This window comes from Danio rerio, chromosome 14, assembly GCF_049306965.1.
Source record: "Danio rerio strain Tuebingen ecotype United States chromosome 14, GRCz12tu, whole genome shotgun sequence".
NCBI lineage: Eukaryota > Metazoa > Chordata > Actinopteri > Cypriniformes > Danionidae > Danio > Danio rerio.
Genome location: NC_133189.1, coordinates 45,237,445 through 45,257,588, shown reverse-complemented (window position 1 = coordinate 45,257,588; position 20,144 = coordinate 45,237,445). Strand labels below are relative to the sequence as shown.

At 35.5% G+C, this 20,144-nt stretch overlaps 1 protein-coding gene across 1 annotated transcript in view; it reads right to left on the bottom strand.

The window, feature by feature from the left end:
• tnmd (tenomodulin) overlaps positions 1-18,027 on the bottom strand; it is a 79,307-nt gene extending 61,280 nt beyond the window's left edge. The window contains 2 exon segments of the mRNA NM_001114413.1: positions 9,166-9,306; positions 17,902-18,027. Coding sequence (NP_001107885.1) covers positions 9,166-9,306; positions 17,902-17,949 — 189 coding nt within the window. The 5' untranslated portion in view covers positions 17,950-18,027.
• Positions 18,028-20,144: the final 2,117 nt, after the last annotated feature.

Sequence of the window (20,144 nt, the reverse complement as noted above, 5' to 3'; positions counted from 1 at the left end):
ACTGAAAGTTAATTCTACTCATTTGAAAAGAGTTTTGAACTCTGTGTTGAAGGTAATGAGTTTATTACCTCGTTACTTCAGCTTAAATGGAGTAAGTTCACAGTACTCATATACTGTAGATATATATATTTTTTTAACTCAAATGGTTTGTAGCAGTCAGTTTCCTCAAACAGTTTGAGTTGCCGTATTGGTTTTGCAGTACTCAGTTGGTTTGAGTTATCTTTCTTTATTGGGTTTTACTTTGCTCAAATTGCTTCATTTACTCAAACAGATTAAGTTCACAGCACTCATTAGGATTAGTTTTTGAACTTAAATGGTTTGTTGCAATTGGTTTCCCCAAATGTTTGAGTTACCTTTACTTTTTGGGTTTTATAGTGTAGGTCATTACAATAATGTTTTCCTGGTTGTGTATATGGAAAAACAAATATTAAACACAATTTTTCTTTCTCATTACTTCATAATGTATAATTTATTTCATTATTTCATTATTTATTTATTTATTTTTTGCATGAAGACCATAGTAAAGCTCAAAGTGTCTTCTTTCCAATGATGCCTAATTATGTTTGTAGCTCACTGGGGCCAAGAACTGTTACTATTTTAAGTAAGTTAGGTGTAAATTCCCAGAAAGTGAGTGCTGGCTAACAGATTAGGTTAATAAGCAAGTCATTGGACAACAGAGGGAAAAAGAATCAAAGGGGCTAATACTATTTATCATATTTTTTAAACGTCTTTTATTCTAGTCAAACTAAAATAAAACACTATGAAAATACTTGTCTTGCTCTGTTAAGCATCGTTTGGGAAATGTTTGAAAAAGGATTAAATTTTTAAAGGAGGACTGTGAATTTTGCATTGAACTATACATGAGAAATCATGCCTGTGTAATGTCTGAAATAATAGTCCTAGTTTCTGAGATCAGGCCATCATTTTTGACTTCTGATGAATATTTATTTTAATAAAACTATGTTTTGCTTGGTTTGTCTTTAATTAGACTACAATGGCTTTTGACTATTATTATTTTAGGTAATTATAAGAAAAAAAGTGCAAATTTAAAGTAGCATTATGACAAAATTAACAAAATGTTTTAAACAGGAAAGTACATCATGAATCCATTTTCAAAAAAGAAAAAAAATATTTGTTTACAGTCCTACAGTGTATAAATGGACAAGTGGACCAATCAGAGTAGAGTAGCCACTTTTAAAGGAGGGATTTAGAAAGAACAAATCACTCGAGACAATTTGTTGATTGAAATGTATATTATGAGAAATTGAAAGTTTGACTATTGAGTTGACTGTTTGCATAAGACCTCAAAAGCATAATTAGAAAATTTGGAGCGAAAATAGCATAAGAGGTGCACTTTAATTAAATTTGTTTATCATAGCGATGCACATTTTTTGCTGTTGCCATTATTGTTGAGGAAATCAAAAATCCTTTTGTTAAACCTTTGCCAGTGTGACCGTGTTGTTGAAATAAGCTGAACATTCTTCTTTCTTTAAAACATTAAACAAGTAGTTCATTGTTATGTGATAGACAGTCGCTTCTTGTTTTCTGTTTCATTTAAAAACTGTGGCAGATCGCCTCATACACAAGAGATAAATTATGCACCGATCAATTTCAAGGTGTCTGCTGGTGAGATTGCTGCTATGTCAAGTGAAAAGGCCGACTGTGTGATGTTTTATTTACACACCGAGTCCATTGTCATCTTTGATGATGTCCGTTTTGTTTTTCTGGGTAACATGTGAATGTCATGCTTTGAGTGGGGCATGAAAATTCCATTATTTTCCAGCGTAATGAACATTTTCTTATGCTATAATTTTCATGTCTTCCATTTGAAAGACACGCTTTTTACCAATGCCAGGGAGCCCCCAACAAGTACGCAGGTCAATACTGTGCATGCATTGCCTCTGTCACTGGAAATCATTCAGCTCCCACTAGGAAATGCCAATCATCTTCGTGTTTAATATTTTATCACCAAATCAAGCAGGATCCCCCCTAAAGGGCTATTAACACTGACTTACACAAGCACAGCTGCTAGTGTAGGCTGAGAAACATCCTCTGATAAGTGGCACATTGGAGCTACGAGACAACAACCGGTTCACCCTATCACATTGATGGCTCCATTTTTAGGCTTGTTATATAGATCTGATTCTGAAATGGGTCTAATATCAGAATGGGAAATTCACTTCAAGTACTGGTCACATCTCAATGACTGCAAATTTAACCCTGACAGATTTAACCCTTAATCCGGTTGAGATAATGAGGCACATTCTGCGGATCTGGGTGGTGTTAAGAGCGGTTTCAGAAAAGTTAATCTGATGAAATCTCGTCCTCTTGTGAGAGAGCTGTGTGGCAGGACTAGTTTTTGGCACCCTATGTAGAACTGAAACGATATGTGAAAGCTCAATCAGAATCTAAATTGTGCCAGAAAAAGGAGAGCTGACGTCTGTTCTCTGATTTTCTGAATACTTGATATCTATATTAAGGTGGTGGATATTATATGTGTGTGTAGTTTTCAGATATGATTGTAATTGTGTTCATCTCGAATCTTTATTCGTCTGTATAAATATTATTGGATATTTCCTGATGCTAATATGATTTCACTATAGAGCTGCTGGCAGTCCGGCTGTTGCCAGAGCAACCAATGACCAGTGACATCATGCAATTATATATGTTTTTTCCTTCTCATTCCTTTTCTCTGATTCAGAACATGTGAAATTAGAAGCATGTTATAATTTCAGTGGCATAATTGTGTGAATTAATAGAACCCATTACACATTATAGAAAGTGTTAGTTTATTTAAATGCTGAAGTAAAATATTCACTGAATACTATGGGTGTTTGTAAAATAAATCTATTAAAAGAAGAGCTTTCTTACAATGCAGTTAAATGTACTATGGTTAAACCTGAAAGGTTATGTCAAACAGTATAATTGATGCACAGCTAGTGTTTTTAGCCCATGATAAACTGGAGTACTTTTTTGAAATGTTAACAGATTTGTGTGTGTTGAGCATCAGTTAAAACAACATTAGCTCCTGTTAGCTTTAAATGTGGAGAAGACTTGATAATTTTGAGATTTTGTCAGCTAATTTTATTTTCCAGTTTTAAAATAATTTTTGGGGCAGGATTAAAATCGGTGACGTAGCGCAAAACTGCTAGTAGAGTGTACGTAAGATTCTCATTATTTTTCATAGCTGAGTTTTCTTATTCTATGAGAAGACCTGGCTTCTTAATTATTTATGAGAGCACGTGCTTTCCGAAGGCAAAGCAGACCTGCCAAGCTGTGAGACCCAGTGACTGGGTGAGACCGCATCCGCGCATGGCAAGCAGTATTTAGCCGTTCATGAAGGGTCGTATGTTTTTGTTTCCATGATCCACGGGGTTTGTTGCATGTTTTTCCCTGCGATTCTGTCAGGGCCGATACAGCAAAGCTGTTGGTTTGCAGCAAGCATTTTTGTTGAGGGAGCTGTAAGAGAATTGGAGAATGGCTGACTTTGGCCCAATTCCAATTCTACCCCTTAGCCCTTCCCCTTACCCCTACCCCTCATTTTGCGTGTTCCCGAGAAGGGGTAGGGGTGTCCCAATTCTCTTTAGCATGAAGGCGTAGAGCTAAGGACAAGGGGTAGATACCCCTTCAAACACAAATTATTCAGGACCACACTCAAAACCAAAGGGTAAGAAAAATTCCCAGAATACAGTAAGGGTAGGAGTACAAAAATAGAATTGGGATTGGGCCTTAGTCTTTTATCAGTTTAGTTTGTTACCGTTCAGACACATCGCCTATATCCGTGCTGCTGTGTTCGCCTATGTTTAAAATCCTCCAGATTACCGGCCGGGTTAATAGTTGAAATAGACAGGGGAAGAGACCTGCTGCACTACTATCCTACTATATAAATGAAGTCCTCTTCATTTATAGTGTTTAAACACGATTATCTTTATTATGTTATAACAAACATAATGGTTATGTTTATATGAAATTATGATTAACATATGTAGCAGGACATTAAATTACTTGATGTTTATTTCTATGCATTTTAACTTAGTAAACTATAAAATCTCTTTTTCCGCTGCTCTGCTGGCCACGCCCACTCCTCTTTCTGCTCGCAACGCTCCACGCCCGTCATAAAACATTTTTTTTTAATTCTGAGGTAGACTTGAACCAAAACAAAGGGGTTTTATGGCCCTTAATGTGACTATTTTTAATTTCATAAGGTTCCTTTGAGCATTGATGTAGTAATGTAATTACAATACATTCAGTTAAATGGATTTAAGCATGGCGACAGTGGCGCTGTAGGTAGTGCTGTCGCCTCACAGCAAGAAGGTCCATGGGTTGCTGGTTCAAACCTTGGCTCAGCTTCTGTGTGGAGTTTGCATGTTCTTCCTGCGCTTGCGTGGGTTTCCTCTGGCTGCTCCGGTTTCCCTCACAGTCCTAAGACATGCAGTACTGGTGAATTGGGTAGGCTAAATTGTCCGTTGTGTGTGTGTGTGTGTGGATGTTTCCCAGAGATGGGTTGCGACTGGAAGGGCATCCGCTGCGTAAAAATGTGCTGAATAAGTTGGCGGTTCATTCCGCAGTGGCGACCCCGGATTAATAAAGTGACTAAGCCGACAAGAAAATTAATGAATTAATGAGATTTAAGCATTTCTTTAGTTGTTCAAGTGTAAAATGAGATGAAAGCACTCCATTGAAATACTGGGATAAAATAAACTGTTATATTTTAAAGAAATAGAGAGGGAAAATTGAATTTAATGCAGTGCTTCATGTCCGGTCTGAGACTCACTTCATATCGTATATCTAACAAGTTGAAAAGATTACTGGTTTTTAAAGAAATCAGACCCTAAATGTGGCAATTTTATAATTGGCCGTAATTAAAAGTCTGTGTGCATATAGCCTATTGCTAGCTATAATGTACTGTACTGTTGGTTTAGATTATGTTTTTTGGATGGCTGATATGAAATTAGGAAACACTGATAAAAATGAATTACATTTTATAAAAATCCTTTTTATGTTAAGATATTACTTAGAAAAAAAGCCTATGAAGATGTAAACTTTTTGGTGTAATTTTGCTTTTTAAAAGTCTTGCTAAAAATGATAAACAATAGCAAGGGAGTTGACCTTACTGTTTTTTGCATAAATACTGGTGCTGGGCAAACTTTAAACATGATTAATTGCATCTGAAAGGAAAGTTTGTTTTGACATAATATACAGTTTGAAGTCAGAATTATTAGCCCCCTGAATTATTAGCCCTCGTTTATTTTTTTCCCAAATTTCTGTTTAACGGAGAAAAGATTTTCTCAACACATTTCTAAACATCATAGTTTAAATAACTCATTTCTAATAACTGATTAAATAATAAATAATAACAAAAAAATATCTGAAAGGGGCTAAAAATTTTGACCTTAAAATGGTTTTAAAAAATGTAAAACTGCTTTTATTTCAGCTTAAATAAAACAAATAAGACTTTCTCAAGAAAAAAATAATATATTATCAGATATACTGTAAAAATTGCTCCGTTAAACATCATTTGGGAAATATAAAAAATTAAAAAAATCAAAGGGGGAGGGGGCTAATAATTCTAACCTCATGTGTGTATTATATATGTTAATTATGCATATGTTGTCGGTGCCAATAGCCTAGTGGTTAAATGCGCTGACATATAGCACTGTGGTGCTCACGGCGACCCAAGTTCGATTTCTGGCTCGAAATCTCTTCCCCTCTCTCTGCTCCCAATACTTTCCTGTCTGTAACCCTGACTGTACTATCCCGAATAAAGGTAAACAAACTCTGAAAGATTATAATTTAAAAAAATGCATATATCATACACACACATACATAGAAACAAAACATATTTTATTTTTTAATGCATGTGTGTATATACATAATAAATATACACATTACACACACACACATACTGTCAAAACAAACTTTTATTTTGCATGTGACTGATTACGATTTTTTTTTCCAGCCCTAATAAATACAATTACATTTTTTATGTTTTAAAAAAAACTTTTGATTGAATGTGTTTTTAATTTAAATATGTCACAAATGTATTTCCTTTATAGTAATCCTATTTCTGATTATTTCACCAATGACCCTCATATTTCAGTCAAACCTCACCAGAATTCAGAAGTGGAGCCTTTTTTTTTTTTTTTTTTTTTTTTTTTACTGCTCTCAGTTCACTAGTTTGCTGCATTCCAAGTTTCAAATCACAGTATTCACACTTATTTAAATGAATCTGACTAGAAGTTTTAATCAAACCAAGCTTGAACACACAATAATATTCCAGAGAAGTTCAAGGTAATGCATTCTAGGAAACAACGTCTCTCTCTAAAAGCCTTATAAACCTTCAGATGAAACATTTTGCACAGCCAAGTTTGTTTTCAAAAGCATTTTGCTATTGTAGATACATTTCAATACTCCCGTACTTCAAACTACAATACTGCATCTTGTTCACCACCTCACTTCAATTGTGAATGGCGCGCAACCCTGTTTGTTGTTTCAAGCTGTTGACAGAATCCATTACATGGCTTTTTGTTTATGAATTAATAGTTATGCTAATAGGATTCTTTTTAGCTGTTGTACTTTATAAATTTGAGTTCTGTCTGTTCTTATACGTCTTTGTCTTTGAGTTCATTGTTCCTGATATAACCTGTCAGGAACCATCAAAAAAAAAGGGCTACAGGCTTAATACCTTTGCACAGCATCTCACTTCTCTCTTCATAATAATTCACAAGGATCCTGGGGAGCACCTGAAAACATATAAAGCACTACAGCCATACACAATCCACCCGAGAGCCCCAGACTGGGCCGAGCGAACGTGTCATGTCCCCCTGCCTCTCTTTTACAAGCCAACAGTGGAGGTCAGAGAATACAGTGTAAGCCGGGGAAAACACAAGCTCATAAGTGAATAAATGAGTCTGATGAGTGAAATAAAAGAAAATTGCAGACCCGAACGCACGCACCACTCTGGAGGGGCTTCCAGAAGCAGCTGCTCGGATTTGCTGGTCTGCCTTCATTGCTGTAAATTTTTTTCCCACAAGATCTGAGACCTGAGGATTTTCAGCATGTAGAGAGAAAGAGAGAGGGCAAACAAAGAACTGGGCTATTTTAGGACTGCTTTTAGAAAGCAAACTGCGCTGCTACCCTGGCTTCACCGAGTCTTTTTTTTATTTTTTTTTGGAGACTGACTTGACTGCAAAAAAAAAAAAAAAAGTCGGTTTTTGGACACGGCCGGTAAACAAACCTGCTCGGGGGGGCCGTTGGTTGGCCGGCACCTGCCACTATTACTGGAGAGCAGGTGCAACTGTGTTCATTAAGATACACATCAGGACACAGAAGTCCTTAAGAGGCGGTTGGGGGCACATTTCGCGAGGCTGCCTTGCAAACACAACATAGCAACAAGGTGAGCGAAGTAATTTCAGCTTGAATAATGGGGGGCGTCTCGTGAGCCTGACAGACGTGTGCGGTGAAGGCAATTTCACAGCACCTCTCCGCCGCTGTTCGTGTGATCTATTGGAGGTGTTCTCCAACACCGCGGTCAATATGACAGACGCTGGTGGTTCGGGCCTGATAAGGTAGTCTGAAAGAACGCGGCACGTGCGTCTGTCAAGCATGGCTCCCTAAGAGACAACGGGCATTCAGAAAGGTCAGAAAAATAGACGACATCAACTTAGCGCAGCAGATGTTTTCGGAAAAGTGCAGCACAGCTACTGTGCGTGTCATTTTAAAAGCATTTGCTTTAAATTCTCTTCTATTAGCTGATATGACAGGCCTCTAATCCCACAGGATCCAGTAGAACAATAATTAGGACATGGTAAACACGAAGGCAGCATTGGACAACACAGTTAGAGATGAACACACACACACACACACACACTCACACACGCCCAACGTAAAGACATAGCGGAGTGAATGATGGCTAACGCTTTATCTTCCCTGGGCTTCTGTAACAACATATGTTTGTAAGTAATTAAAAGAAGTTCCCAAGCGGTTACCGTGTCATATTGAAATACAATATGGTGAGCAAATTACCTTTCCACAGCAGTTTATGCAAAGCTAGACACAGGAGACCGCTTTGCTTCTCCCTGCTGCCACATGGAGGGATTGGCAAAGACAATCTCCTGCTCTATTGATGTATTGACTTCTAATTAGTTTGTCAGGCGCTGTACCTTTTAAGATCACAGGAATAATTGATGATGTCTTACCTAGCCAAACAAGGAAAGCCAGAAACATTTAATATTTGGTCAAGTCTAAATAACAGTAGGCGGGGCTTATGAAATATGCAGTGTTGGTTTGAAATATTCATATATACGCTGCAAATTTGTGATGCCCGGAGCTGCAATAGTTGCACATTCAGGTTTCATTGTTGATGTCAGCACTTGAGACACACTGAGTGTGTGTGTGTGTATGTCTTTTGCTTGGCTAATATTTCCCCCTGACTGCTGTTGAGAAGAGACCCCCTAACAGTCAGGACCATCATTGTGTTTTAAAGCACCATTATCCTGCTCGTTGCTGGATATCAGCGGCTGCTCGGGCCTTAAGTAAGCCGAGCGCAGCAGTTCGAGAGTGTGAGCACTCGCTCTCCATCTCCACAGCCCAAACTTCCAGTGTCATTAAGCCCATTACATGCCCTGTGAGAATCTGCAGCTCAAACTGATGAGTCCTCAAGCAGGAGCGTGAAATATCTGATGCAGAAATTAGACTGGAGCTTCAGCAAATGCGTTCAAAGAATTGGCTGTTAAATGAGTTGCATCCTCTGGGAGATTGTATGCATAGCGTCGTACACCCAAGCATAAGGTTTGCCTGTCTGTTGACACTCGCCTATTGGCAATTACTTACACGCTGTCCATTTCTGGGTATCAACAAGAATTGAGGAGCTATAATGAATAATATCTGTGTTTTGCAGTTCCGATTATTGTAGCAATCTTATTATGAAATGCACACTATGTATTTATCTGTTCATTCTGGCGTTTTCTCAGCTCTGTGATGTTATTGTTTATGCCAAGGAAATCAAGATTGGATTCAGTCAGTTCCAAGAATACTAAACAGCTTGTGCAGATGTTTCTGTGTCTTTCATTTCCATCCCACGATTGTTATTCTAATCATTTGCTAATTAATCCACAGCCATGCACTGTTCTCTTGGTCCCCAAAATGGATTTGGATTTCTCTTACCTTCCCGAGGTTTGGGCTCCATATATATCTGAGACTGAAGATGCAGAGGGCCAGAATCAGGAACACCACACTCAGAATGATGGCGGCACACTGGTAAGTGCGATACCTGGCCTTTCTGTCCTTCTCCTTCCCCAGCTCAACCTACAGAAACATTAACATTATTGTACATATTTATATATATATATATATATATATATATATATATATATATATATATATATATATATATATATGGTGTGATTTCCGACGTTGAACGTATTGCAGCACAATGCTCAACTGACGAAGAAATAATCACACGGGCAATTTGAATTCTTCTGAGATCAGAACAAAAGGTCACATTTATTAAAATTGTCCCAAATTAAAAGTTCGTCTGTTCGATTAAATTCCCGGAGCTTACGGCCGCAAATTAATAAAGGGAGGCTTTTGTTCCACCCGAGTTCCAGCAGGGAGAGTCTAAAAGCTTACTATTCACAGTGGTGTGCTCTGCTATCTCTCAGGACTTGGCCAATCACAAACGTGAAATATGGAGGAACAAGCTTCAATTAGCAAATGTCTCTAGCCGAAACAGAAGCTTAAAGAACAGAAATAGCAGTGGTGACCAGGGATGATTCTGAGTTCAGTGGGTAATCAGAACCTTTAGTCCAGACCTCTGTCAATGCTTTGATGAAATATTGACTTATGTGCTTCATAACTGGGGTGCATCATTCTGATTTTAATAAACAGTACTATAGGTGATTCTGATACACATATCAATATTTACTTATTTGCATTTACCTACTGTTTTGATGTTTAATTCATTTATTTTCTTTCGGCTTAGTCTCTTTATTAATCCGGGGTCGCCACAGCGGAATGAACCGCCAACTTATCCAGCATGTGTTTTACGCAGCGGATGCCCTTCCAGCCGCAACCCATCTCTGGAAAACACTTTTGATGTTATAAATTGGCTAAATTCTAAATAATTTAAAGCATGATGGCTAGTTTCTTTCTGTATCCTGATACAGTTTTATTTGGCAAGTATTACATGTTATTATTATGATGTTAGATTTATAAGTCAGGGCCATGCAGCTAATCTGTTTATTTGAAGAGTCTGGAAGCAAACATGCAAGTGCCTTCTGAAATATTCTTCTAAAATGTGACTTTTTTAAGGCTCATGTATGTATGTTCAGTAATTTCACCATTCATTCATTTTCTTTTCGCATTAGTCCTTTTATTTATCAGGGGTCGCCACAGCGGAATGAACCGACAAATTATCCAGCATATGTTTTTACGCAGCGGATGTCCTTCTAGCCGCAACCCAACACCGGGAAACACCCATACACTCCTGCATTTACACACATACACTACAGCCAATTAAATTTATTCAATTCACCTATAGTACATGTCTTTGGACTGTGGGGGAAACCGGAGCACCCGGAGGAAACCCACACAAACAGCCGAGGCTTGAGCCAGAAACCTTCTTGCTTTGAGGTGATCCCACTTTGCCACTGTGATGCCCCTAATTTCAGTATTATGGAATAGAATAGGTTATTTTTGATTGCCTTTAAAGTCAAAGTAAATGGGTAAAGTAAAGGGTGTGTACATGAGACAGAATTGTCATTTTTGGGTGAACTATTGCTTTAATAAGATAATCAGTTTGAATGTTAGCTCATGGTAGTTATTGACACTTTGTTCAGAAAGCATGCATTTGCATATTTGTGTTACTTCAGCAACTTTACAAGCTAGCAGGCTATTAGTATTAACATTTCTGATATATGCAAAAATAGTTTTTGTATCATTAGCCTACAGTAAGTTTGGGAGGTTTGTTGCATTATTCTTTAATAAAATAGTTTGTCGCTGCAAATGCCCAGGCAATTTCCCCCAAAATCCCTTAAGCACTGCAATACTCTTCTTTGTTTTCAGAGTTATGTCTCTGAAATATTCTCTTTTTTTGCCAAGATATCTGCATAGACCAAAGTCAACGCAGTTTCCTCTGATTACTTTGGTGTTTTCTGTAGAGCGGAAAGCAGCGTCATCATTTCTTTTGCTTTGTGACAGAATAAATAACAAAATGCGGCAGACTTTATGCAAAATAGTCAAAATGTGGCTTGTGAGACAACGTCTGATTTATAGTGCAGCCTGCAGCTCTGAATAATTTTATTTATGACAAAAAAGTGACAAGGTGATAAAAAACATACAGGGCTTAAGTCCCAAAAGCCCACCCTAATGCCGCCATTGGTGGCGATTCCTGCAATCATACTTTATCTCACAGTGTGAGACACGAATCAGACAATGTCATTGGGGATATTTGGAAACCATTTCAAAAACTATAATAAATGCAAGCAGCATGTCTACTTTAATCTTTCATATAACTTTAGTGACAATGACATGTCAAAATATGGCTGATAGATATATTTATAAACTTCTCACTGTCTTATTTTTATATGTATAGTTCTGTAAAAACAACATTTAGCTTTATTCTGTAACCTAATTTTGTTTTATTCAGACATGTTTATGTTTTTTTTTAGCAACATAAAACTAATATGTTCACTTCAGAAGTAAAATGGTTGAACATTCTTGATTTTCAAATCACAACAAATGATGAATTCGTTCGTTCATTCATTCATTCATTCATTCATTCATTCATTCATTTTTCTTCAGCTTAGTCACTTTATTAATCTAGGGTCGCCACAGCAGAATGAACCACCCACTTATCCAGCATATATTTTTGCAGCAGATGCCCTTCCAGTTGCCACCTAGTACTGGAAAACACCCATATACACTCATTCACACACATACACTAATGCCAATTTAGTTTATTCAATTCACCTATACTGCATGTCTTTGGACTATGGGGGAACCCGGAGCACCGGTGTGTGTGAATGAGTATGTATTCTGCCGTGGTGACCCCAGAGTAATAAAGGGACTAAGCCAAAAAGAGAACAAACAAACAAACTATCTATCTATCTATCTATCTATCTATCTATCTATCTATCTATCTATCTATCTATCTATCTATCTATCTATCTATCTATCTATCTATCTATCTATCTATCTATCTATCTATCTATCTATCTATCTATCTATCTATCTATCTATCTATCTATCTATCTATCTATCTATCTATCTATCTATCTATCTATCTATCTATCTATCTATCTATCTATCTATCTATCTATCTATCTATCTATCTATCTATCTATCTATCTATCTATCTATCTATCTAACAAAATAAACAGATAACAAAAATAAACAGATATCTAACTAAATAAATACATAAACAAACAGATAACTAACTAAATAAATTATCAAACTAATAAATAAACAAACAGATAACTAGCTAACTAACTAACTAACTAACTAACTAACTAACTAACCAACTAAATAAATAAATTAGCAGATAACTAACTAACTAAAAAAAAAAATTCTTATTGGCAAATTTTTTCTTTGAAATTCAACAAAATAAATGATATTAAGCTTTTTTAAAAATATACAATCATCAGCAATCCATCTCAATAAAACTTTTAATAAAATTGTGTGTCAACTGTATTTACCTACAGTATATGGTTTAATTATCTTTTTTACAATAACATTTGCTTTAAATAGTTATTTTTTATGTTTTAACTGGGCCATTTAGTAAAATTCCTTACCGTTTAGCTCTGTGTCTGAAATTTTATTCATAATGGTTTTAAAAAGCCTTAACGGGCACCTATTTTACCTCTTTTACAAAATGTAAGATTAGACTTTGGTGTCACCATAGATTATTTATTATAGCCTCCAGACTCTGCCCATTTTGGTGTCTGAGTTCAGTTTAGATGTTTTTTTAGCCTGTGGCTTTAAATCTAAATGAGCTGTTTCTCCCCGCCCACTGCTTTGACGCTTTTGTCTGCATTTCATGCATTATATCAGATAAACAGCAGTCAGTGATTAGAGATAGACATGGATGAAGATGAAATAACGTCACAAGTCAAAAATAGCAAGTAAGTTTATTTGATGTATTTTTGGTGTAGTCTGTTCAAGCCTTTCTGAAACAATGAGTCATACAAATGCCCTTTGGAGTACACATGCTGCTGTTGTGTGGGTTAAATATTACAGTGATTTTTGCTCTATTTATTACAAACATGCACTGTTTTACAGTTTTTCTCAGTCGCTTTGATGCATTTCTCACAACACTGTTTACATTTGCACAACAGTTAATGCATTTCTCAAAACAATTAGTCATTTGTGCACATCCTATAGTAGCTGTTTCTCATTCATTCCAACAAACTGCAGATGCTTTTGGAGATGCATCAATTGTTTTCATACAACTCTCTGCTATTTATAAGATTATCATTTGCTTATGTCACGTCAGTCAAAATGAACTAAACTTGTAAATGCTGAATAGTCATTGTATATAAAACTAATAGTCATTACTAAAATTCATTACTTGAGTCATTGCATACAAAAATGTTGAACTAGTTGTCAAAATCTGTCTAGCAAATTTTATATATATATATATATATATATATATATATATATATATATATATATATATATATATATATATATATATATATATATATATATGTGTGTGTGTGTGTATATAAATTAAATCTTTATCTTACTGAAAATGTCTTCTAAATTGATCAATTTCATGAATGATTTACGGACCTGTGTTTTGGGTTCAGTTCCAATATGTACTGCAATATAGTTTACAGTTGTGCCCAGCTTTACCCAAAGGAAGCTTATGCTTGTTGTAAATAATGGTGTATTTATTCTTTTGCACAATGCTGTGAATAAATTAGAATTGCAACGAGGATCTGCAGTAAAAATGTGAAACATACGTATTCAGTGTCTTGTACTCAGATACCTCACTTAATGCATTGATGTCTAACTTTACTGTGGTTTTCAAATGCCTGTGCAAATAGTATACAGTGCTGTCTTGAGCATTTTCAGGAAGTGTCACCAACATCTGACTATTTTGCATTAAAAAATGTCCAGAGTAAACTGTCATAATGAAAACACGACAAAGCCATTTGACTATCTTGTCCATAAACAGTGGTGTCAGGACTTTTCATTTTGATGACACTGACACTTTGATTGACATGAATACTTGCTTTTGAGGAATGAACTATCCCTTTTGAGCATGTGATGCGCTTTTGCAGATTATCAGCTAGGTTTTGCAGTTTGTACTAATTGTTTTGAGAAATGCAGTAACTGTTGTGCAGAAATATACTGGTGTTGTGAGAAACACACCAAAGCGACAGAGAAACACTAAAACATTTTAAACTTATATAATTAATTGTTGAGGTGCAGCTGATCACAGAGCCTATGTTTAATCCTAGTTTCTTTGCATAAAATGTTCTGTGAACGTGTATATATGTTATTATGGAGAAATTGCGCCTGTCAATCAATTTGGTGGACGGGGAAAGCCGTATTAAACACATTAAACAGTTATTAAACATTTTCCAATGCAATGCATATAGAGCCGTCACACTGCCTCTCTAAACAGAAATACTTGAAAAGCATGCTGAAATGCAGCGAATAAGACAGTTTCACATTGAGTTTGTCATGAAAACCCTGTTAAAAACATCAAGGCATAAGCCTTCACTCGCTACGCATGACGGAAAACAGGAGGACAAACAATTAGAGGAGCCTGAAATTCCTCTAAAGTCGAATTTCCCCTCGTGTGAATCAAAAAACGTGAATAGAGATAGAGCTGAAAAATCCAGAGGTTGCATAAGCAGTGGAAACTTGACTGGAGGACAACGTTCCATCTGCTCGGAATATAAATGGCTCTGAAAATATAGCGACGGCTGCCAGCAAAACAGTATTAAACCGGTTTAAGGTTAAGAATCAGCGAGGCAATTCTGCTGGTAGCGGGATTGAGTCTGAGTCTATGGTGATGAAGAGAGCCGAGAGCCCCCTGCTGATGACAGACGCAGACAGAGAAAAAGAGAGACTGCGATGGAGAGATGAGAAAGCAGAGAAGTTGAAATAAAGGTGGGGAGAAGGAGAACGCCAAGAAGAAAAGAGAGACGGTGGTTGTCCTGAGACAATCTGAAAGCATAAAACGGGTAGAAACTCCCTCTAATGTCTGTTATTTCGCACCATTGATGGCGATGGAGATCTTTATTCTTTAAAGAAACTGCACGTTGTTCTGCAATTGCTCCAATCTATATTTATCATCACCAGCTCTTTGCTGTTTCAAAAGAGGGATATTAATAACTGTGTGTTGTTGCATTATATTTTTGAAAAGAAATCCTCCCACTTGATTTTCAGTTTTGCAGACGTATGATTGCGTGTACAATGCAGAGAAAATGATCTTGATTACTTAATTGTAAATCATGCGGAATAATTGGCACAGTAGTAAACGTCTCGCCATACAGCCGCGCAGCGCACTGCTCAGCTGGAGAAAAGGCACAGAGTGCAAGAAAAAAAAAAAAAAACATGGAAAGATGTAAACACTCCAAGAGCCTTGCAGACAGAAATAGTTTTACCCCACCTGACATTCACATATCACAACCTTTAAAAAGAGCAGTTTAACACACATGCACACACACACAATTTCCTTTCACCAATGGATCTTTATTGAGTTTCATAATAAAGATATAATTAGTATATTTAAACTATATATTTATTATTCATAAAGTATATAATTATTATAATCATTCATTCATTTTTTTTAGGCTTAGTCCCTTTATTAATTTGGTGTCGCCACAGCGGAGTGAACCCTCAACTAATCAAGCATATGTTTTACGCAGTGGATGCCCTTCCAGCTGCAACCCATCACCGGGAAACACCATGCACATATATTACGGACAGTTTAGCTTACTCAATTCACCTATACCACTTTTTTTTGGAATTGTGGGGAAAACCCACTCGAACACAGGGAGAACATGCAAACTCCAAGCAGAAATGCAAACTGTACCAGCTGGGGCTCGAACCAGTGACCTTCTTGCTGTGAGGCGATTGTGCTACCCAGGCGTTTTGCACTATATACTGTTTTGCATCTGCACAACAGGTGCTCTTAAGTGTCATTTTATTGTTTAAAAAAATATTTTTACTTATATTTTTAGATTATATTATATGTGTAATTGTATTTATTTTAATTTCTTTTTAAAATTCTAATTTTTGAATTAATATTATATGTTAGGCACCTAGGGTCTGAGAGTGACTCAAATTCAATTCTCTGTATGTCCTGTACATGTGGTTGAATTGACAATAAAGTTGACTTTAACTTTGACTTTAAAAAATCGATTTATTTTTATAAAGGTTTTTGAAATAAGTCTTCGATGCTCAGCATGACTGCACATTCTTTGCTAACACTTTATTTTGATGGTCCATTTGAGTATTAGTAGACTGTCTGCTTAATATCTGTTGATATGCTCCTGACAATAAGAAACTTTGCAAGTACACGTCAACTCACGCTAACCCTAATCCTAACCTCAGCCTAACAGTCTACTTACAATCTAACAAGAATTGGTTGGCATGTAGATGTAACTTAAATTCAACAAATGGACCATCAAAATAAAGTGTAAGTAAGTAAACCCTTTCTTTGAGTACAAATACAATTAAAAGAGTATTACAGTGAAATTCAAAATCCAACTCAACAAAATATACTGTAATAAAATAATTTAGCAATTTCTTAATTGATGAATTGAACATTTAAATGTACTGCATTTATTCAAAATAATCTCTTTTGTAACAAACAGTTGGATTGTTGGAGAATAGTGTTGTATGGATGATAATATATACAGTTGAAGTCAGAATTATTTTATTTATTAATTATTTTAATTATTATATATATTTTTTTCTTTTTTTAATATTTCCCAAACAGAGCAAGGAAATTTTCACAGTAAGCTGATAATATTTTATTATATAATATATATTATATAATAATTATATAATTTTTCTTCTGGAGAAAGTTGTATTTGTTTCATTTCAGCTAGAATAAAAGCAGTTATTAGTTTTACTATTTTAAGGTCAAAATCATTAGCCCCTTTAATCTATATATATATATATATATATATATATATATATATATATATATTTTTTTTTTAATAGTCTACAGAACAAACCATCTTTATACAATAACTTGCTTAATTACCCTAACCTGCCTAGTTAACCAAATAAACCTAGTTAAACCTTTAAATGTCACTTTAAGCTGTATAATATATCTATAAAAATAGAAAAATATCTAGTAAAATATTATTTGTATAATTTATATTTTTATTATTTATATTATAATCAGTCATTAAAAATTAGTTATTAAAAGTATTATGTTTAGAAATGTGTTGAAAAAATCAAGAAAACAGAAATTATGGAAAAAATAAACAGGGAGGCTGATAACTCAGAGGGGCTAACAACTCTGACTTCAACTGCATAATGGTTTGCACAAAAAGCACTTCTGTTTAAAACATTGATGTTATTTGTATGCAGTTTATATTAATACGAAGATAAAATGATTTATGAAGGATCATGTGACACAGAAGACTAGAATAATGATGCTTTAAATTCTGATTTGCATCACATGCATGAAATACAATTCAAAATATATTCACACAGAAAACATATTTTAATTAAAAATCTTATTAAAAATAATATTTATCAATACTTTGCATTCCATAATCCATATAGTTCTCAATCTAATGCATTCCATTAGATATTTACAGCTTTGGTGAGAGGTAAGATTTCTTTAAAAAGAAAAAAACAAACAAACATAGAAAACACCTTAATGTCTCCAAATTTTTGACTGGTAGTGGTAAAAGTAACACTCACATCTTTGCAAAGAACTTGTTGACTGTTGAAGTAAGAGTTACTCTCCATTACTGTAGCCAGACTGAAGACAACCTTCTCTGAAAACCTTCTTCCACCCAGAAGTTCCTCTCACTGGGATCCAGAAAGCCAAACGTTCATTCCGTTGGTAATTTGGGAGTCTTTTCAAGAGGGAGGGTTTCTTTTTCAGATGGGATGGAAAAAAAAACTTTAACTACTGTGGTTAGTCAAAGCAGATGTCCTGAGATTCATCTGTGAATGGAGATTGTGTTGAAGAAACCATTACTGATCCCTCAGGTTATTTTCTTCTTTCATACTGCCACACCATTTAGACAGTGTTTTTTCTTATACATGCGTGGCCACCAAAACTCGGTATGCAACACAGTCACATCTGGGAATGCCTAATAGGGTTTCAGGTTTACAAAGGGGAGAAAAAATATCTAATTAAAGGGACAGTTGATCCAAAAATAAAACCGTCATTAATGTGTTCAGGAGCATTGGCTGAGGCTGTGGATTAAAGGTAATAATGTTTTAAATAATGCTTATTTTCTTGCACAGAGTGGTCGTTTTTCTTAATAAAACCTCAATGTGTATTGTCTTAAGCCACAGGTTTAATTTTGTTTTGCCTGTATGTGTTTGACTCTCGGAGGGATGCTAACTATTGATTTGAATTTTCTGAATCACCAAGGACCATGGTTTCAGCTTAATAAAAATAATAAAAATATTCAATGTTCTACTCCGTGATGTAGCTTCTGGTCATGCTGGTTACGCACCCGCAATTGAGCCCAGACTGATTGGGGGTCTGCCCACCGGAACGAGGAAATTATTATTATTTTTATTTTGTGGCTACAATGAACATTTTTTGTTTGCATGTCAAGAGCCGTAATTTGTTGTTCCTCTTATTTTTTTTTTTTTACTTTGCAGTTTTTTGTGTGTGCATTTGTTATTTTTTGCACCCTGTGGCTGCTGTAGAACGTGCTGATGAAGCTGCATACAGTAAAAAAGCTGCTTTGCTACACCAAATAAAAATAAAGAAATAAAATAAAGAAAACACTGTGTAATGAGCGATTAGTGGCTAGCTAATAGCATTAAACATTATACAAATATAAACTTAATAGCAACCCAGCAAGCATTTGTTGTTTTTTAAAGATGTCTAGTAGATGTCTAATAGACGTCAATCGTCTTGACTAAAAAAAGGCTAAATGTGGGCTGTTAGTGAAAATCAAGTAGACGCCTAAAAATAGGCCAAAACTAGACTACAGTAATCAAATAAACAGAAATGAATGATTATACATAAAAAGTCTGTCTAATATGTTTATTTGAAGACTAGTCTAGTTTTAGGTTTTTCTTACATGTCTATTAGGTTTTTACTGACAGATTTTGGCGTTGCTTTTGCCAAGCCATTTAGGTTTAAATGTTTATTAGTATTTTAAAGAAGTCTAATAGATGTCTAGTAGACATCTAAACATAAACGGCTTTGTTAAAACAAGGCTAAATTTAAGCTGTCAGTGAACAAATAATAGACATAAAAAAGCCCAAGATTATACAAAAAAAAAATGAAAGACTACATATGTGAAGACTGTCTACTCTGATTTTGATAAATAGTTTAGGTTTGGTCTATTTTTAGATTTCTATTAGATTTTAACTAACAGCCCAAATTTAGCCTTGCTGTAGTCAAGCCATCTAGGTTTAGATGTCTACCTGGTCCATAGTACAGTTACTAACTCCAACACCACAAACATAACCCCTCTACCCCTCTAGGTGTAACTGTACTACTCAGACAACCCTCTTCTAAGAATAGGCCAAAACTAGTCATCAAACAAAACAGAAATAAATTACTACACATATATAGTCTGTCTAATTTGTCTATTTGACAACTTGTCTAGTTTTGGGCTATTAGATTTTCACTGACAGCCCAAATTTAGCCTCGTTTTAGCCAAGCTTTCTACGTTTAGATGTTTATTAGACGTCTATTAAACAAACAAACAAAAAAATGTTTGCTGTGAGGGCCTTAAAGAGGAAAGAGAGGATTGAAAAGTTATACACAGCAGAAAAATATACCTAGAATTTTTTTTTGTCGAATGACACGTCAAAGATGAGACAGGATTATGTCATACCTGCCAAGACTACTGTTTTTTTCCTGGGGGTTTCATGTTTTTCAGACCCATCTATTGCCACCCTCCCATTTTGTTTTGTCTCCGGGAAAACTCTGGTAATTCCCCCTGGTCCTTAACTCTTTGGTAAGG